Raw genomic sequence first — 19,641 nt, forward strand, 5'->3', positions numbered from 1 at the left:
CCGCAGAGCATCTGCTCAGAGTCCAAAGGGGGAAATGTGGCTGTGTCCACTGGAGACAGCGGCCCAACGAGCAAACTCAGCATCACAACACTGAGCAGCCTGACGTCACACCCCAAGTGATTCAATACCAAGTCCATGGCATCTCTCCTAAAAGGCTCAATCTAAATCTCAGCCACTGGCTATTTCGTGGATGGAGGCCCAGTGGTTAGAGGAACAGGCTAAAGCACACGAGGAAACAGTTGGTCAAATGCAGAAACTGGTCTGGTTCAGAGTCAACGCCAAGGGGCAAGCTGAAGTGACAGCTCTAGACAGAGACTAATGAGGTTCAGCCAAACACAGTGCAGGAACCCTGACTGGAGGCGAGGGCGTGCGCGCCCCGTAAAAGGCCATCTGGGGACAAGGAGGGAGGGGTCTTGAGATGAAATCAGAATTGAGAACTTCCTGGGTGTGCCCGTGGTGTCATGACTCAGGATGGACGAGGTTATGCCACAGGAAGAGGAGCCCACACGCTGAGCGGAGCAAAGGTTTCTTTCTCACTCCCACGTGTGCGGCAGTGTTTCAGAAGTGTGCCCCCCTACCCACTGCTCATGCAAGAGCTTTTCTGCTTTTCCTTCGAGAACAAGACAGGTGCTTACTGAGACGTAGGGCAGTGTTCATCCGAGGATGTGGCTCCTACCATCTTGCATCAGAATCTCCTCAACAGTTGGGATTCCCATCGTGGCTCGGTGGAAACGAATCTGCCTAGCATCTATGAGGACGCAGGTTCGATCCCTGCCCTTGCTCAGTGGTTAAGGATCCCGCATTGCTGTGACTGGCCAGCAGCTAGAGCTCCAATTCCACCCCTAGCCTGGGAACCTCCGTATGCCGCGGGTGCCGCCCTTAAAAACAAAACAAAAAAACCCTCCAAAATAGTTAGATGCAAGTGCTTTACTGCTATGTAAATGTTTCTATTTATTTATTTTAAATTTTCTTTTGGCTGTGCCCACAGCATACACAAATACCTCAGCCAGGGAACAAACCTGTATCACAGCAGTAACAACGCTGCCCTATGAGAGAACGCTGCTATGTAAATGTTTTTAACTCCAGAGTCTCAACTCATGCTTGCTGAAGCAGAAATGCAATGCCAGGGCCTTAAGAGTCCACAACTGACTGCCTTCTGAAAGTCGTTTTCCACTATTTATCAAAGTTGCTGTGCAAGAGGATGTTTTACTTGCTCAGCAATAACTAGGGTAGCATTAAATTTAATTATAAAAATGACAGAAATTCATGGTTTTTTTGTTTTGGTTTGGTTTATTTTTTATTCTGGCCACATGCATGGCAGGTAGAAGTTCCCAGGCCAGGGACTAAATCCTCACTGCAGCACCAAGCCAAGCCACTGCAGTGACGACACTGCAGTGAGTGAACCCTCAACCTGCTGCGCCACCAGAGAACCCTGTGTTTCTTTCTTTATAAGACGGCAAGTACTACAGTATATACTTTTAGAGATAATCAATCATTCTGAATTACAGGGTTTTTTTTTCTAGCTATAGATTCCTAAAGCGTATAGGTTTTTTTTTTTTTTTTTTGGTGTGGTGGGTTTTTTTTGTTTATTTTCTTTTCCTTTTTTTTTTTTCCCTTTGTCTTTTTGCCATTTCTGGGCCACTCCCGCGCCATATGGAGGTTCCCAGGCAAGAGGTCTAATCGGAGCTGTAGCCCCCAGCCTACGCCAGAGCCACAGCAACGCGGGATCCGAGCCACGTCTGCGACCTACACCACAGCTCACGGCAACGCTGGATCCTTAACCCACTGAGCAAGGGCAGGGATTGAACCCGCAACCTCAGGGTTCCTAGTCGGATTCGTTAACCACTGCGCCACGACGGGAACTCCTGTTTCGTTTCTTTTCAGGGCCGCACTCGAGGCATATGGAAGTTCCCAGGCTAGGGGTCAAATCAGAGCTACAGCTGCTGGCCTATGCCACAGCCACAGCCACGCCGGATCCCTGACCTACTGAGCGAGGCCAGGGATTGAACCCACATCCTCATGGATACTAGTTGGATTTGTTTCCACTGTGCCACAATGGGAACTCCTAGGTATGCATTTTTAAAAATAGGTTCTGGAGTGCCTATTGTGGCTCAGCAGTTTTAAGGCATCCAACTAGGATCCATGAGGACGTGGGTTTGATCCCTGGCCTCACTCAGTGGGTTGAGGATCTGACGTTGCCATGTGCTGTGGTGTAGGTTGCAGGCGAGGCTCAGATCCCTCAGTGCTGTGGCTGTGGCATAAGCCAGCAGCTGCAGCTCCGATTCAGCCTGTAGCCTGGGAACCTCCATATGCCGCAGGTGCGGCCCCAAAAAGGCGAAAAAAAAAATAGGTTCTACGTTGCATTCAATTAATCAAGCCACGCTAATGCCAACTGGGTGACACACAGAAAAGCCAACGAAGCAGCTCAAATCTGGGTCATAAAAGTGGACCAACAGCATGACAGTGTGCAACCGCTCCGCAGAGTCTCAGATGACTGCAGGCATCGCATCCGACCTGAAATTACCCGAGGGAAACTGCCCAGGGCTCCGAAGCTGGCCTTCCGCACAAGGGAAACAAGTCACGAAGGCCGGGCTACCTGTCTGTAAGAAGGACCAAACCCCTGGGGAGGACGTGAGGCAGCAGGCACCCTCACTCACTACGGCGGGGGGGGGGGGTGGTTGCAGAGTAGGTCGGACACTTGCAAGATGGACCAGCAGGTTCTTCCCAAACAGAACATACTCTGACCATACAAGCCAGCAGTCACGCGCCTTGCATTTACCAAAAGGAGTTGAAAAACTCTCTCCACCTAAAAACCTGCACAAAGATGTTTACAGTAGCTTTTTTTTTGGTCTTTTTGCCATTTTCATGGGCCGCTCCCGCAGCATATGGAGGTTCCCCAGGCTAGGGGTCGAATCAGAGCTGTAGCCCCGGCCTATACCACAGCCACAGCCATGCCAGATCTGAGCCGCGTCTGCGACCTACACCACTGCTCACAGCAACGCCGGATCCTTAACCCACCGAGCAAGGCCAGGGGTCGAACGCGAAACCTCATGGTTCCTAGTCGGATTCATTAACCACTGTGCCACGATGGGAACTCCCAACAGTAGGCTTTTTTCATAATTGCCAAAAGCAGTGAAAAGACTCCGCATGGTGCGATCAAGGTCATTAGACAATTTGTTCCAACCCCCAGGATGTATGCCAAGAGTGAACCACAGGGTCAAGTGCGGACTTGGGTGATTTTGATGCGTCAGTGTAGCGTCACCAAGCAGGTGCGCCATCGGCAGGGCTGTTGATAACAGGGGTGGGGGGGCCGCACCTATGCTTGGCAGCGGGGACTCGGGAACGCTCTGCACCCTCCAATTTTGTGACCCTAAAACTGCCTAAAAATAATGGTCTTAAAAAACAAAGTGAACCTGACACTACCTCCCCTGCCCTGCCACCCCACCATATAAATGTCACACAATCGTAAAGACCTTCCATCCATCTCTATGTGGTCAAGAGTCCCCGAGCCACCTCTAGCCTAACTCGCGTGTTGAAAACTCCGGCAAGTCAAGTCCCGCCTGGTCTGCCCAGCATCTTCCTCCTCCTGCTTCCATCCTCGACGGCCCATGCGGAGACGCTGCACATACTCCCTGGCTGCCGTTCCCGTCACCAGGGGGTCGGGCCACGACGAGGCACTGATGACATCGGGGACAGACAGGCTCAAGAGGCACATGCAGCGCCGTTATCACCTCCTGTCTGCGGAACCCACTAGACGTATTTTAAATATTTTAGAAATTATTTTTGTGTCTAAGTCGTTATTTACCAACAACCCACTTGAAAACTCTCAACTCTTCCACTGGTGTGGTGTGGTCCATCTGCCCACATGAGGGGAAAGCCCACCACGACTGCATCCCGTTCACACACACACACACACACACACACACACACACACACACACAAATCCAAAGTAAAACGTGAGTGTTTAATGACCATTAAATAATATATGTAATAATGTACATGCTATACCCTCCCAAACACACTGAACACAAATCCAATCTTTTAAGACATGTACACCATCAATCTGTGTCTTGCCAACACAGAGCCTGCAGGTCACTTCGGATGTTAGCTAGTGTCTCAGGTCACGTGTGAGCATGAAGACACGCATGTATACGCCTCGAAGTGAAGAGTAAGAAAATAAACCAAAGAGCTGAACATGAGAAGCCTGTCATGGCAGATTCTAGAACCACAATCAGTAACTGGAACCAAGTAACAAGGCACGAGAGCTTCCCTTGTGGTCACAAAGATTCAGTTCCCTGTCCCAGGGCTTGAATATGGAAACAGGCTTGGCTAAGTCACAAACTGTATTTTATAGCATGTTTCTCTTACTGTTTAAAAAGAACTATTTTTCTTATTCCATAATGCGTCACAGAAAAGTACTGCAAAAATAAATAGGATTAGGTAAAGCTCATACAATAAAGCTTTTTTTCCCTTTGAAAAAGATATGTGTTCGCGTTCGAAACTAATAGAAGAGACAGAGGGGTAATGAAAAGAAGCCTAAGGGGATCCGAAGCAGATTTCCTCGTACTCTTTAAGCCCATCTTGTGCCACCCGGGTTAAATTTTCCATTTGAAAGCCAGCTTGGTGACATTATCAATTGAAAGCGATTTTTTCTTTCTTTTCTCATTCTCTTTTCCCTGGTAAGTTAATGCTATGTACAGAGAATAAACAGTTAATGTAACATGGCCAGATGAAACTTCCTAGCATTTAAGGGTTTTCATTAAAACATTTAACTTTGTATTAGGCGGCCCTTAATTCTTTTTTTTTTTTTCCCCTTCTAACAGAGAAGAAAAAATATTTCACAGGGAAAAATCCATGCAATGAAGCAAAATCTAAACTAACTGTACTATTTTTTTTAACCCAGAAATTGTTAGGTAAACTGAAAGTTTCTTCCAGGAAGAGCAATTCACTGAGAGAGACAACAGTTTAAAAATATAGATGTGCCCTTAGTACATACAGGTACTCGTCATTGCTTCTAAGCACAGTTTAGAGCTTTCGTTTTTTTAACTTAGTTTTCAAAATAATAAGGCCAACCCCAAAATAAGGATCCGACAGGATGCAGTAATGCACTCGTACAAGACCGTCAAGTGGGCTTTACATATTCAAGAAAGCCATCCTCTATCTTGTAAATAATAAGTCACGGAACACAGAACCAGAATACAACCTGCGGTTTCACTCTTTCTGACTGTGGAAGTGGGAGGAGCCATGGTGAGCTCGGCAGGTGGGCTCGGCAGGTGAGGTCGTCCACCGTTGGCATGGGAGCCAGCCCCTCGGCGGGGAGGGGGGCCGCACAAACCCGTCCTGCTGCAGGCCACGGAACTTCAACAGTGCATGGAACAAACACGCTGAGATTTTAAGGCTTTCTTAGAAACACGTTCCCTGGCACTTGGACATGAAACATCGCTAAGAGGCAAATTTTGCAAAGAGTCTGAGTCACATCATTGAAAGCACAAGCCACGTCAATTCGCACGTCAGCTTCGCCTTCTGGCAGGATGGTCTTCGGGAGGGCTGGGCGCTGTGGCTGCCAATGACCCGGAAATCACACCGGCGTGTCTGCGCACCAGTATACAGTACAGATGGCGTCTGGAGTCAACTGGCCAACACCAGCTGCTTCTTCAAGAGTCAAAAGTCATTCATTCCTTGCTAGAAATGCAATTACCGTGACGGGCGTCTCTCCCGAGAGCAGTTTTCTCTTCCTCCAACTCCTCACCTCCCGCTGGGCACATCCCTCTGGGGCACGCGCACAGCTCGCCCTGCACCCGGTCCAGAAAACACCCTCGGAGCCTAACAGGTCATTCTGGCCACGCCATACTCCAAGCTGACCACCGCAGGCTCCGACTTGGAAAACTCTTCGGCATATTCGCTGTAGCGGTTATCCGCGGGGTTGCTGCCCTCTATAGTTCGAAGGGCAGCATTGCCAGGCAGAAGAGTCTGTTCCTTAAAACACAAGGAGGTTTTGAGGGTAGGTGATTCAGGACGAACCGAATTCAGCAATTCCTTGGTGAGAACTCCATCTGTGTGCTTATTTTTACGCTGCTTGTTAAGTTGCTAGAACAAATCCAAATTTGAAAAAGAAATCACTCATTGCACACACGACATGCTCACCCCCTGCTAGAAGTAAACAGGAAAAACACACTTTTGCAACAGTTCTCTTCACGGGTGCTATAAAATGAAGTCTCAAAATACCAAAACCTAGGGTAGGTAAGACATGACCGCAAATCCTAATTGCTTAAAATGCAATGCAAAGTGGTTATTATATTCGACTGCCCAAGACCTCCAGGCTGTCATACTGGAAAAGCACATTCTTTCCTTGAATGTATGAAAGGTAACCGTGAAATCACAGCTGTATAGTGCAGCAAACACACACGCATTTGGCTAAAGGTTTCAGGGCCTGCAGAGCTTCCTTTTGCGGGTTTCCTACAATGGTTTGTTAGGTGAGCACGACAGGCTTCAGAACACGAACACATGCATTTTTAAAATTTTTTTACTTTGTGGTCTCTTTAGGGCCACACACGGGCGGCATATGGAGGTTCCCAGGCCCGGGGTCCAATCGGAGCTGCAGCTGCCGGCCGACACCACAGCCACAAAAATGTGAGATCCGAGCCACATCAGTGACCTACACCATAGCTCAGGGCCACGTGGGATCCTTAACCCACTGAGTGAGGCCAGGGATCAAACCTACGTCCTCATGGATGCTAGTCAGATTCGTTTCCACTGAGCCACGACAGGACCTCCCATTTTTTTTTTTATTTTAACAGAAGGTTTTTGGTTTTGTTTTTTTGTTTTTGTTTTTTTTGGCTGTGTCCACAGGATATGTGAGTTCCCAGGCTAGGGATCAAACCTGCACCCTAGCTGTGACCCAGGCTGCTGCAGTGACAATGCTGGGTTCTAACCCTGCTGCACAAGGGAAATCCTTAACAGATGTGAAAGTATCCTATGGCAGTTCCACGCTCCCCAGATCTCTGGACGGGCCTCCCGAGGCCGAGACCCAGGGATGGGCTCTCCTCCAGTCCGTGTGGGCATTCCCTCCTCACCTGAGGGATGACAGGAGCATCCTGCCTGAGAGGTGACAGGACAGTCTCACGAGTTACAACAACTGGTGGGACTTTTTTAAGCATATCCTTATTGCTCCTTTTTGAGTATATTTAATGGTAAAGAAAAGTCTTAAGATGGAGAGGGACTCCTTAAAATATTTAAAAAGGCATAAAACAAAGACGGATCAATTACATTAAAACTCACAACATCTGCAGAAAACATACCATAAATGAAACGGCAAAGACAAAAAACAACGGGACACACCACTGCGGATGCATCGAAGGTTGGTATACGACGAAGTCTCAGACAGCGGGGGGGAAAAAGCCAGTGTGCCAAGAGGAAGACGAGGAGCGGTCTGAAGAGGCCGATTGCAGAAAGGCAAAAATCAAAGGGGCAACAAACATGCACGTCAGAGCCGGACGCACGGTCGGGGACCCAGAACTGCAACGTCCTGCTTGGCTGAGAAGACGATGCGGACGGTGGACGCAGCAGCGTGGAGAGGTCCAGGACCACGCCGAGCAAAATGCAGCCTGGACACAGTCTGAACACGGTCGGTGTCTGGAGGTCCCTGGGGAACTAGCGGGTTAAGGATCTGGCACTGTCACTGCTGGGGTGTGGGTTCCACCTCCGGCCTGGGAATTTCCACAGACCACAGGCGTAGCCGGAACAAGAAAATAAATGAACTTTAAAAATAAAACATGTGGGGTCTTCAGCTGAGTGAAGGCTACACGGGCCGCTTGTGTGGTCTGCTGCCCTTTATAGCTTATATAAAAACTCTTTTCCTTTGCATTTCTTCAAGATATAAAAATAATGTTTTACATCATCCAAAACAATATTATAAATTGTCCATGGATACAAACATATACAGAGGAAGCGTAAAAACGCGCAGGGGAACGACTAACACACACCACATTCAGCGGCGTGACGGCGGGTGGGGGAGAGTGAGTGGGTGTTTACAGGGTCTGCAAGCAGATCCGTGATGTTTCCTTTCTTCAAACCAACTTGCAAAATCTGAATCAAATACGACAAACGTTCAAATGGCCCCGGAGTTCCCGTCGTGGCTCCCTGGTTAACGAATCCGACTAGGAACCATGAGGCTGTGGGTTCGATCCCTGGCCTCGCTCCGTGGGTTAAGGATCTGGTGTTGCCGTGAGCTGTGGTGTAGGTCACAGATGTGGCGCAGATCTGGCGTGGCTGTGGCTCTGGCGTAGGCCGGCGGCTACAGCTCCGATTCGCCCCCTAGCCTGGGAACCTCCATATGCGGCAGGTGCAGCCCTAGAAAAGACAAAAGGACAAAAAAATTTAAAAAAATTAAAAAAAAAAGTTTGAATCTCCCAAAGCCCTTCATATTTACTATATTTATATCTCTATGTTTCTATCTACTTCAAATATTTCAATACATTTGAAAATTCAGGGTAAGTGATTTAAACTACCTATTCAGAGCAGAGGAGACCAGGTTCTGAAGCAACCACGTGTACTTAGAAGACTTCTAAGGAGTTCCCACTGTGGCTCAGCAGTAAGGAACATCACTAGTACCCATGAGGACGCCGGTTCGACTCCTGGCCTCACTCCGTGGGTTAAGGATCCGGCACTGCCATGAGCCGTGGTCACAGATGGGACTCAGGTCCCGCGTGGCTGTGGCCGTGGTGCAGGCCGGCAGCTGCAGCTCCCATTCGACCCCTAGCCTGGGAACCTCCATATGCTGTAGGTGTGGCCCTAAAAAGACAAAAAAAAAAAACAAAAACCCAAACCCAAACCAAAAAAGATTTCTATGTATCCTACTGTGCCGAGAGCACAAGGAAATAAGCTAAGTGGACATTCCAGCTACACCGCCGCGGGTGCTTGGGAATACTTACGGATTCTAAGTCTGTGAGATCTTTCTCCAGCTGCTTAGTCTGCTCACTCATATTCATGATTATATTCAACACAGACTGCCTGGGATGCAGTGTTCGATCAAACTGGTGGTACATGTTTCTCCAAAACCTTTAGGACCGGAAAAGAAAGAGAAAACCTCAACACGGGCCTATTTCAAACATGGCAAAAACAGTGCCGTGTGCCTGAGAAAAATCGAGGACCCACAGTAACGGCAACTTACTTAAAATTGAAGGACACTGTATTCGGCTCCAAAGCGGCCGCCACCGGGGCTCGGGGGCTGTAGAGGGGGTTCAAGTAGGGCCTCTGGTCGTCCAGGAGAAGCGGCCACAGGGAGTAGGTCTTCTCCTTCAGCCTAGCGAGACAGGGCCCGGCGCGCGCATCAAAGCAGGGACAGTCTCGCGGGCAGACTTCCCGGCTCCAGCTGTTCCTCCCAGTCCCACCTCACCTCTGACTTCGGAATCCTCCCTCTGGCCCTCGTCACTCAGTCACCTTGTACAGAAGCCCAAGCCCTGCACCCAACACGGGCCTCGCGCATCCTGGCACAACCACACACACACACACACACGACGCGCTAAGCGCCGCCGCTGTCACCCCTGTTCCGAGATGAAGGGACCACCGCGGCCCTTGGCCTGGCCCGCGTCTCCGGGCCCTGAGTCTGGCCCGTGGGGCCCGTGTTCCAGGGCGGGGACCCTGGCGTGAGTGGGTACACAACAGGGAGTCACGAAAAGCCAGGACCTTATTCCAGAGTCGGAAGACGCCAGTGGCACACGGCAAATCGGAGCCGGCGTGGGCGGGTACGGCGAGGACCAGCTGTGCACGGTCTGTGTGTTACATCATCACAGAACAGACGGGGGGTGGGGGGCGTGGGGAGTCCTTCCGTTTGTCCACGACCCCCGAGGGGGCCAGACGGCAAGTGGAGGAAAGACTCCCGGGGAGCAGCGTGCGTGTCTGACCGTCCTCCTCCTTAGGAGGCGTCTGGCACTAACAGGGGAAGGAGACACTGTCCTGAAACAGCTCCAGTCGCCTGCGCCAAATGACGATGAGCCGCTGTGTATGCTTTCCCTTTTTCCCTTTGACGGCCGCACCCACGGCGTACGGGAGTTCCCGGGCCTGGCACCGAATCTGAGCTGCAGCCGCAGCAACACCAGATCCTTTAACCCCCTGTGCCAGGCCGGGGATCGAACCCACACCTCTGCAGCCACCCGAGCTGCTGCAGTCGGATTCTTAACCCCCTGCGCCAGGGCGGGAACTCCGATGAGCCACTGTTTAGAGCACGCGGTGGCTCCTGCGGCCCAGAGCACACGGCCTCCTGCTCTCATCTGCTCCCCGGCCTTCCCTCTACGCAGCCCTAGTCTCACGAGCTCTGGGCTCTGTGTCCAGGCGGCCGAGAGAGGGCACGTGCTGCCTCCAAGGCTCAGCAGCATCTGTAACAGCCCTGTGTGCTCGGGGATCCCCCACTGCTCTGGGCGGACGACGGTAAGAAACTAAAAGCCAGGAGTTCCCGTCGGGGCGCAGTGGAAAAGAATCCGACTCGTATCCATGAGGGTGGGGGTTCAATCCCTGGCCTCGCTCCGTGGGTTAAGGAGCTGGTGTTGCCATGAGCTGTGGTGTAGGTCGCAGACCCGCCTCGGATCTGGCGTTGCTGTGGCTGTGGTGTAGACCGGCAGCTACAGCTCTGATTCCACCCCTGGCCCGGGAATCTCCATACGCTGCAGGTGCGGCCCTAAAACGCAAAAAAAAAAAAAAAAACCTGAAACCCAGAAGCCCAACCTAAACATACACACACATCCCACAATCCCACATACACACATTATGTACGTACGTGACCTGTGTGTCCACACACGCACGCGGGGCCCTCTGGCAGCCACAGCCCAGACCACCCTCACATCGAACCTGCGCCCGAGGCCCGAGGCCCAGGGGCCGGTTCGGGAGGGATGGGCAGGGACCCAGCTCAGGGAAGACACGGGGCAGCCAACACAGGCAGAACGATTTCCCCCCAAGAACCGCCTGCTGGAAACGCGCGGCGGCATCATCCTGCAAAACCCAATGTTTCCACCTTTCACTGCACGTCGAACCGCCGACCAACACTCTGCAGGATGTGTTTCTGCAGGATTTTTCTGTTCTAACTGTAAACAGGAAAAAAAAAAAAAAAAAAGCCCACTCGAATCCCCTGTCTTACTTGAGCTCTTCTTGTTCCTTCTGACAATTTCCGAGAAAGTTCCCGAACTGGCAGGAGTGAACGTGTTCGTGGATCTGGAGGAGACACGCTTCATTGAACTCAAAGGCCTGTGGGAACTGCTCGGTCAGGTGCCACACGCATTCCAGGAACTGAGTGAACACGGGTGACACTTCCTTCGGGTCGCCGTCCAAATGGCCACACCTGAGCCCCCGGAGAGCACAGGCTTGAGCAAAGGGCTCTGAGACACGTCGACTGTGTGGGTGCTAAATTTGTTTTTTTATTTATTTTATTTTATTTTTTTGCTTTTCTGCCATTTCTAGGGCTGATCCCTCAGCATAGGGAGGGTCCCAGGCTAGGGGTCAAATCAGAGCTGTAGCCTACACCAGAGCCACAGCAATGCAGGATCCGAACCGCGTCTGGGACCTACACCACAGCTCACGGCAACGCCGGATCCTTGACCCACGGAGCGAGGCCAGGGATCAAACCCTCAACCTCATGGTTCCTAGTCGGATTCGTTAACCACTGAGCTACGACGGAAACTCCCGGGTGTTAAATTTAACTACACATCACTTACCCCCCCCCCCCGGGACAATCCTAGAATGACACACTGGCATTAAAAAAAAAAAAAACTGTTATGCTTTTGTGGAAACCATCCATACCTCTGAGTTTTTCAACTACAATCTGAAAGGGTTGGTGACCTTCTAACCACTACAGTCCAGACAAAAAGGAAGAAGAATGGCCATGAAGACGGGCCGAAATATGATGTTTGAAAGAAGCGACAGAAAAAAATCAAGCCAGTCTTCATGCCAAAAAACAGCCACGGCACTCTCACCTCCCGTCAGACAGATGGTTTCATGAAGAAAAGGAACATTCTGGCAGTCTAAACTCATCTTACACAAGACCTAAATGTATAACCGTGACTCACCTCTCTGAAAATTTATGTCCAAAGGAGATCCAATCCTTTTCTATTAAAACCTTCAAGAGAAAAAAGAAAATCCATTTTATAACCCCTTTCAATCTTTTTTCTGTCTAAAACGGATTAAATCCTACTATCTTAAAAACGGCACATACCCTTGGAACCTACAGTTGCAAATAAAAACCAAAACTTTTAAATTATAAGCAAGAGACGGCAAGGACTTGGTTAGAGGTTGGCTTAACAGAGTGAAAATGAGGCATCAAAAGAAACAGAGTAGGGAGTCCCCTCGTGCCCCAGAGGGCTGAGGATCTGGCACTGTCACTGCAGTGACTCTGGTTGCTGCTGTGGCGTGGGTTCCAGCCCTGGCCAGGGAACTTGGGCATGCTACCAAAAAGAAAGAAATACAGCAGTCTCGTGACTGACATTTATTTCAGCTGCATTTGTTACCTTTTAAGTGGAAAGTGCATGTTATAAAACACTATTGCATTTGCACTTTGGCACGTATGATGATGATGCACAGATGAAAGGTTAAGAAACTGTAAATCCGGGAGTTCCCGTCGTGGCGCAGTGGTTAACGAATCCGACTAGGAACCATGAGGTTGCGGGTTCGGTCCTTGCCCTTGCTCAGTGGGTTGACGATCCGGCGTTGCCATGAGCTGTGGTGTAGGTTGCAGACGCGGCTCGGATCCCGCGGTGCTGTGGCTCTGGCGTAGGCCGATGGCTACAGCTCCGATTCCACCCCTGGCCTGGGAACCTCCATATGCCGCGGGAGCGGCCCAAGAAATACCAACAACAACAACAAAAGACAGAAAAAAAAAAAACAACTGTAAATCCAAAGGTTACCCAGTGGTTAGGTGGGTACTAGCTGGGGGTGGATGGTTTAAACCTTTTGGCTCACTCGCACATTATCCACAAAGTACTTTTTAGGAAGAGTGATAAAGAACCCAGTGAAAGGCTGATGGGCAAGTGCACATGCTGCTGTCTAACCTCTTGACGAATGGCCTGTTTTCTCGGTCCCAGCTCTGCTCAAGCAACAGGCTCTTCGTTATTTTCAGCCTAACCCAAACACTGTCGTCTCCTCCGTGTTTAACCCACTTGGTAATTTCATCGTATCATCACCAAGCACCGCGTGGCCAACGTCGAATCCCCACTCCCAGCTCCCGGGACTGACTCACGGCTTTCCAGAAGGCCACAGAACATGTGGCTGAAGACGCGGCATCTGCAGTCACGTGGCCTGGACTCAAATCCCAGCTCCCCTGTCCACCCCTGTTCGACCTCGGGCACATGGCCTTCGGGCTGGAGCCCGAGACCCGCCTGCAGGCCTCCACCAGCCTGTGCCCACCCACGGCCACAATTCTGCATCCTTCCTGCTGAACGCAGCCCCCGCTTGGCTCAGCGACAAGCAGGAGGACACAGTCCTTCTGGCAACTGGGCCCAGAGCCTGGAAATGGCCCTGGGAGAGGCGTCTTCTCTTCCACCTATAGACACACTGTGAACAGCTCTCACTGTGCGGGTCCGCCGTCCCCGGGGGCTGGGGCGGACCCGGCACCCCTCCCTCCTCTGTCGTCCATGCCCCAGGCACGGCCTCTGCCCTGCCCTTTCTTCCTCTCAGAGCAGCTCCTACACGGGGGTCCTGGTCTCCGCTCCCTCTGCCCCGAAGCCGCTGAGCCGTCCTGTAAGGAAGAGCTCTCAGCGTGTTACTGTCTCCTGCGTCAACGCCCTTCAACAGCTCCCAGTAGCCGAGGGGGTGGCATCCCCTCTTCCTTGGGCCTCAGCCGGCTCTTCTTCTGCACCAACGCCTCCCACCCTCCCGTCGGACGCCGGCTGCAGCCACCTAAAGGAGCCGAGCCCTGGTCCCCACCGCTCCTCTGACCGGGGAGGCTCCTGCACGGTCTCTGGTCACACACGAGGACACGGCAGGCCTTCACTGGGCCACCAAGCAGACACAACTACAGCTAAAGCTGGCAAAGAGGGCACCCTCGTCTCACACACTCAAGGCAAGCGAGCCTTCGTTAGCAGCAGTTCCACCTGGAATCTGTCCCAGATTCAGTACGCTGGCACCACGAAAACGAGGATGGCTCTGAAAGGGACGTGGGGGCGTCAAGCCTTCCCCCGCTTAAACGACGGCGCCCATGGTCCACCAGCTCTTCAGTGACTTTACCTGCCATGGGTCAGGGTGTAAATTCTGAAAACCCGAGTTCATCTGTCGGACGTTAAAAAGCAAACAAAAACCGGGAGCCCGGCTCTGGCATCGCAAAGCAGAAAAATGTGTGCTGCTAGAAATTTCATCTTTAGACTTAAAACATGCTTCCTATGATGCAAGTACAATCAACAAATGAAAGACTTTTTTTTTTTTTTTTTTTAAGCCACGTCTGCAGCGTATGGATGCTCCTGGGCCAGGAACTGAATCTGAGCTGCAGCTGTGACCTATGCCCCAACTGCCGCGATGCCAGATCCTTTAACCAACTGCGCCCAGCCGGGGACCAAAGCCGCGCCGCCTCAGCACCCCCCGGGGCTGCTGCAGTCAGGTTCCTGACCCGCTGCACCACAGCCAGAACTCCAGAAGATGAAGCCATTCTAAGGCGAAAGGGTCCTGCAGAGTGTAATTTCCAAGGACCCTTACCTATGCCCTCTCTTCCGACGTTATTCACACTGAGACATCAGTAAGGGAGAAATATTGATTATTTCTACTGCAACATTTTATGGGGGAAAAAATGGTGCATCTAAAACTGTTGTCAAAGACATGTCCCAAGATGAAATCCGGGACCTCAGGGTCCCGAGCTCAGCGCTACGACACCTGGGGCCAGTTGCCCTCTTCTGCAGGGGCTGCCGTGGGCACTGCAAGGGGCAGCAGCCCGGGCCTCCACCAACTGCACCCTCTCCGGCAGTTGTCACAACTCCACAACGTCACGCCCATTTGAGACCTGGGTCTGGCCATCAAGTCCTTACCAGGAATCCTCGGAGGGTCCTGTAGTAGGGGTCCAGTAAGAGGGAGCCAAGGGAGCACACCTGGGCGGTCCTGTCCCAGCCGTCGGAGCAGTGCACCAGCACACTCGCGCTCTCCACCACGATGGCCTGCAAAGGGACCACACGCTGAGAGCCCAGCCACACCCTGCAGGTGAGTGAGTCAGTAGGTGCTGCTCACCCAAAAGCACATGACAAAGAAGAGGCAGCCGCATCAGTCTTGCCACAGCACGATGGCCAAAAAAACAAGACAAGACACAAGACACACAACAGAGCAAATCCGCAAAAATCATAGACACTATATAGGTCACAGAGCTGTGGGATTCCTTCTGAAGTCCCTACAGGAGGCACTACATGGTATTTTTTATTTATTTTATTTTATTTTATTTTTTGCTTTTCTTTAGGGCCGAACCTGTGGTCTAAGGAGGTTCCCAGGCTAGAGATCGAATCAGAGCTATAGCTGCCGGCCTACACCACAGTCACAGCAACGCAGGATCTGAGCCTTGTCTGCGACCTACACCACAGCTCACGGCAACGCCGGATCCTTAACCCACTGAGCGAGGCCAGGAATCGAACCCGAATCCTCATGGATGCTGGTCAGATTCGTTCCGGCTGAGCCACAATGGGAACGCCCTGCACGGTATTTTTAAGGCTCAGGTGAAAGGAACTTCATTAAAGAGGTAAAACACAGTAACAGCCACCTGACTGGAAAGGAAAGGCCACCAGCCCCGACAGAATAACCCATCCCTTCCTTCCCAGCGATGCAGAGCCCCCAAAGCACGTCGAGGGGCGACGGTTACTCGGGCAAGGAAGATCGCAGCATCCAGGACAGCTTTGATGTGGCGCAGCCACCCCGAGCTCTCCAGGCCGGAGTAGAAATCGTTGACGGAAAGGCCTTTGGTACCGTTCACTGCAAGGGGAGAGACGCCGGGTTAGGACGCGGCCCGAGGCGGCCCTCCTGCTCTTCCAGAAGCCTCCTGCGAGGCGGGGAAGGAGGAGGAGGACGAGCCAAACGGGCCAGACTCTTTGTAACAGAGAACTTGATCTCAAAAGCTCCCGGAGGCGCTTCGGGAACATCTGCTGCGATTCCCTGGGCTTCGCAGAAAGTTCCAATTCCCTTTGTTAAAAAATGAAAATGAAACACCAAAATGAAGCCCGAGTGTTTTGATTTTTAAAATCGTCAGAAAGAGTATAATCTCCAAACAGTTTAAAAGAGTCTGATATTTTACTTGTTTTCACTGCACGTCATGACGAGCAAGTTAGCTTAATATTTAAACAGAACATGACCATAAATGAATCCCTCCTGTACTGACTAATCAAGAATATCTGGCGATGGCAATTCTTCCTAAAACCATTAAAACTGTACTGTCCAATGCAACGGCCACGACTCGAATATGGCTATGAAACAGGTCAATGTGGCTGGTCCAAACGGAGAGGTGTGGCAGTATAAAATACACACCAGCCAATTTCTAGAACTTAGAAAAAAGCAAAATACAGCACTACTAATTCTTTATAGGGATTGCACGTTAGCACAATGCTTTTAATCTATTAGGTTAAGAAGAGTATTAGAATCATTTCAAGGGTTCTTTTTACCTCTTTGAATGTAAATTTTATTGATACGGGTGTGAGGTTTGTAATGTGACTTTAGCAAAGCTGCCGAGAAGGTAAAAGCAAAAATCATACCTTCCAATAATTTCTGGAGGCTGGACCGCATGACATGGATATTTTCAATTCCAACAAACTGAAATCTAATATTAGAATAGTTGTCTTCGTTTTCATAACCTTTTCCCGCTGCTCTGTTGGCCATTGCATTCAGCTAAAATTTGAAATTTCAGAAACTTAGACACAAGGTGCTTTGGTTTTGTAACTTATTTCGCTTACCAAAATATCACGAGAACACTCAATAAAGCGCACTACAGCGAGAGGTGTCTGAAGGAACCCATCAGACCCGAGCATGCTGGCATGTTTTAATAACTGAGACGTCTCACATGGGTCACCAACAGTACAGAAGGACCCTATGAAGTAAGAGTAAAACCTGAGTGCTATGTAACAGCAGGATCAGACAAGAGGTTCCCCACAAAAAATTCATGAAACGAATTCACTGATGTTTTCAGTCAGTTTCCCATATGTCTGCAGTATTTCCACATTTTTTGAAAAAGAAAGAAATATCTCCCAAGTCCTGCGTGATTCTGAGATGAGCGGGGTGGGATGTGTGTGTGTGTGGGGGGGGTTACAGAATGAATCTAGGGGAGTCACTCAGAACAAGCCGGAGCCCTTGATCATCAGAAGCCCCAGGGGCCCCCAAAATCAGATCTGAAGGAGACGCGGGACTGCGTGAGGTTCCTGGAGCGCCACACAGTATACGACAGGGCCTGATACACCTGCAAGGCCTGGGCCTCAATTACCCTGGTTTCTAGGGAGAAAAGACCGCCCCGGGCTCATGGTCTTTGGTTTGAGGGCAAATGCCAGCAGAGGTGCACTTAGCACTGGCAGGCTTGCTCCTTCCAGACCAGGGTTGCCCAGAGCACGTTCCTACAGTTTGCGAAGGATTCCGACGGCCCTGGATGACACAGAATCTAAACTGGGAGAGCGCGCTGCTTTCCGTGCAGCGGGCTAGGGCCCAGGCTGCTAAGAAATACAGTGAAGAGTGGCCCCTGACTCCCTGGCTCTGCACCCCCTATGAGGACTAAGGCACGGCTTAGATGGCAACATGTCCCGCGGTGTTACTCCTTGAGTTCGGCCAGCGCATCAAAGCCATCAGAGGGAGACACGTTTTCTGGGTGCAAGTCAATCATGCAAGTAAGAGCGATGGGGGCCTGAGGAACAAATCACCCCCAGACCTCCCATTCAGAAAGCCTTAAACTGCCATCATCCTTTGTAACTAACGTCACCTAAAAACAGTTCTAACCAATGAACCCCTCCCCCCCGATTACACAAGGAAAGAAACCACAATTTTTCTCCCAAGAGCTGTCACCAACCCAAGATCTTGACTCGCAAGCATGTCTTTTTGTATAAACACAGTGTGATCAAATTATCGATGTCTACTTTTTGATACTTCTTAATTTACTCAAATTAATTTTATCTTCTCTTTTCTCCAGTATCTCTTGAGGGACTCTGCACAATGATGAGAATCCTTCTAAAACGGCTACCACTCCTTTCAACACTGCTGCCTAAAACGGCGGACTGTATCGCTCACTCGCTTTTTCTCATCGCTTTCTCTTATTTTCTCATCATTCCAGATTTTTGAAGAAATCCTCACTACAATTCTGCCAATGTCCTTTTGTGTAGCCCACCAGCTCTGCACGCGAGGCTATAATAAAAATTAAAAGTAATGTTAGCTTGACGAATGGAGGACTTCGATGGCTTTAGTTTTAGGATCCTCGAGGCAGTGGTTGCTTACCTGTGTTTAGGAAAAGAAAAAGGGATTCTGACGGTCTGGTCCCAATGCTCACAAGCTATCCTGACAGCACAGACACCTAACAGAACAGCCAGCTGCACCCCCCGCTATTTAGAATACTCCAGTTCAAGGTGCTCTAGGTAAGCTCACCACCTCTTTTCCCGATCGTCTTGAACATTCTCAACTAACGCTAAGCTGTTCTGCCGAGGGAAAATTCTCCCACAAGGAATCTCTCATTTTCACAACACGCACACCATTCGGTATTTCTTCGCAATGACAAGCCGCGTCTACCATCGCGTGTGCCCAATATGAAATTCGGCTTTTTCCTAAGCTGCTTTATTTACAGAAGAAAGGCCTTCTGGGGCACTGGAAATGGGTCTCCGAGGCTGGCATCCTTGAAAAGACTGACTCCCTTGGCATCGGGAGCCTCGGCTCATTGAAAACTAGGATGCAGAGGTTTCAAAGCTGGACAGAGGGACCGACTCCCACTAAGCGAACTGGCCAGACGACCGAGCCAGGGCACGGGGCGGCGCTCAGAACACGTACCCTGGGCCTGGTGTCCACGACGTACATGAAGCGGTTGGCCGGGGTGGCTTTGCTGATGGCCTGAAGCAAGTGCTCGTCCTCCAGGCACCGGGCGCTGAAGCCCGACAGCGGCTGACTGCACCGGCAAATGGCCGCCTGGTTTCAAACACAGAGAGCACAGGTTATCCGAAGGCGTCGAAACCATGTCTCAAAAACACGCCTACGAGGAATCAAAGAGGGTTCCCTCTGGGGTGCGACGGGATCCTGGGCCTCTGCGGAGCGCTGGGTCGCAGGGTCGACCCCTGGCTGGGCACACCGGGTCAGGGCCCCGGCCTTGCTGCAGCTGGGGCTTGGATCTGATCCCTGGCCGGCCTGGGAACGCCACATGGCGTGAGGGCAGCCAAAACAAAAGACCACCCAGAAACTGAAAGTTACAATCCAATGTGCCACCTGTTTAAAGGTTGGCAGGACACCTTAGGGCAACACGGATGCAACCAGAGGTAACCCCACTAACTCAGAGCACGACAAGCACCATCAGATGTCCCTTGTGTGTGGAACCTGTAACGCGGCACAGATGAACGTGGCTACGAAACGGAAACAGACTCAGAGACGCGGGGAACCGGTGATGTGCGGTTGCCGAGGGCAGGGGCAGGGGCGGAGGAGGGCAGGATGAGGGGTGGGGGATCCCCAGACGCAGACTGCTCCGCAGAG

The 19,641-nt window shown here is 51.0% G+C and overlaps 1 protein-coding gene across 3 annotated transcripts in view; it reads right to left on the reverse strand.

Annotated features, from left to right (window-relative positions):
- Positions 1–3,943: 3,943 nt before the first annotated feature.
- The window catches only part of MTMR6 (myotubularin related protein 6), a 28,897-nt gene continuing 13,199 nt past the window's right edge, over positions 3,944–19,641 (reverse strand). For 2 of the 3 annotated variants that reach the window (XM_047755835.1, XM_047755836.1), the window contains 9 exons: positions 18,952–19,086; positions 16,692–16,824; positions 15,809–15,918; positions 14,994–15,119; positions 12,054–12,103; positions 11,129–11,329; positions 9,170–9,301; positions 8,931–9,057; positions 3,944–6,087 (listed from right to left, as the gene is read on the reverse strand). In XM_047755835.1, the coding sequence (XP_047611791.1) occupies positions 5,824–6,087; positions 8,931–9,057; positions 9,170–9,301; positions 11,129–11,329; positions 12,054–12,103; positions 14,994–15,119; positions 15,809–15,918; positions 16,692–16,824; positions 18,952–19,086 (1,278 nt within the window). In that variant the 3' untranslated portion in view covers positions 3,944–5,823. Of the gene's footprint in view, positions 6,088–8,930; positions 9,058–9,169; positions 9,302–11,128; positions 11,330–12,053; positions 12,104–14,993; positions 15,120–15,808; positions 15,919–16,691; positions 16,825–18,204; positions 18,319–18,951; positions 19,087–19,641 lie in introns of all 3 variants that reach the window. The other variant, XM_047755837.1, reaches the window with a different exon arrangement.

Source organism: Phacochoerus africanus, chromosome 13 (genome assembly GCF_016906955.1).
Source record: "Phacochoerus africanus isolate WHEZ1 chromosome 13, ROS_Pafr_v1, whole genome shotgun sequence".
Classification (NCBI taxonomy): Eukaryota; Metazoa; Chordata; class Mammalia; order Artiodactyla; family Suidae; genus Phacochoerus; species Phacochoerus africanus.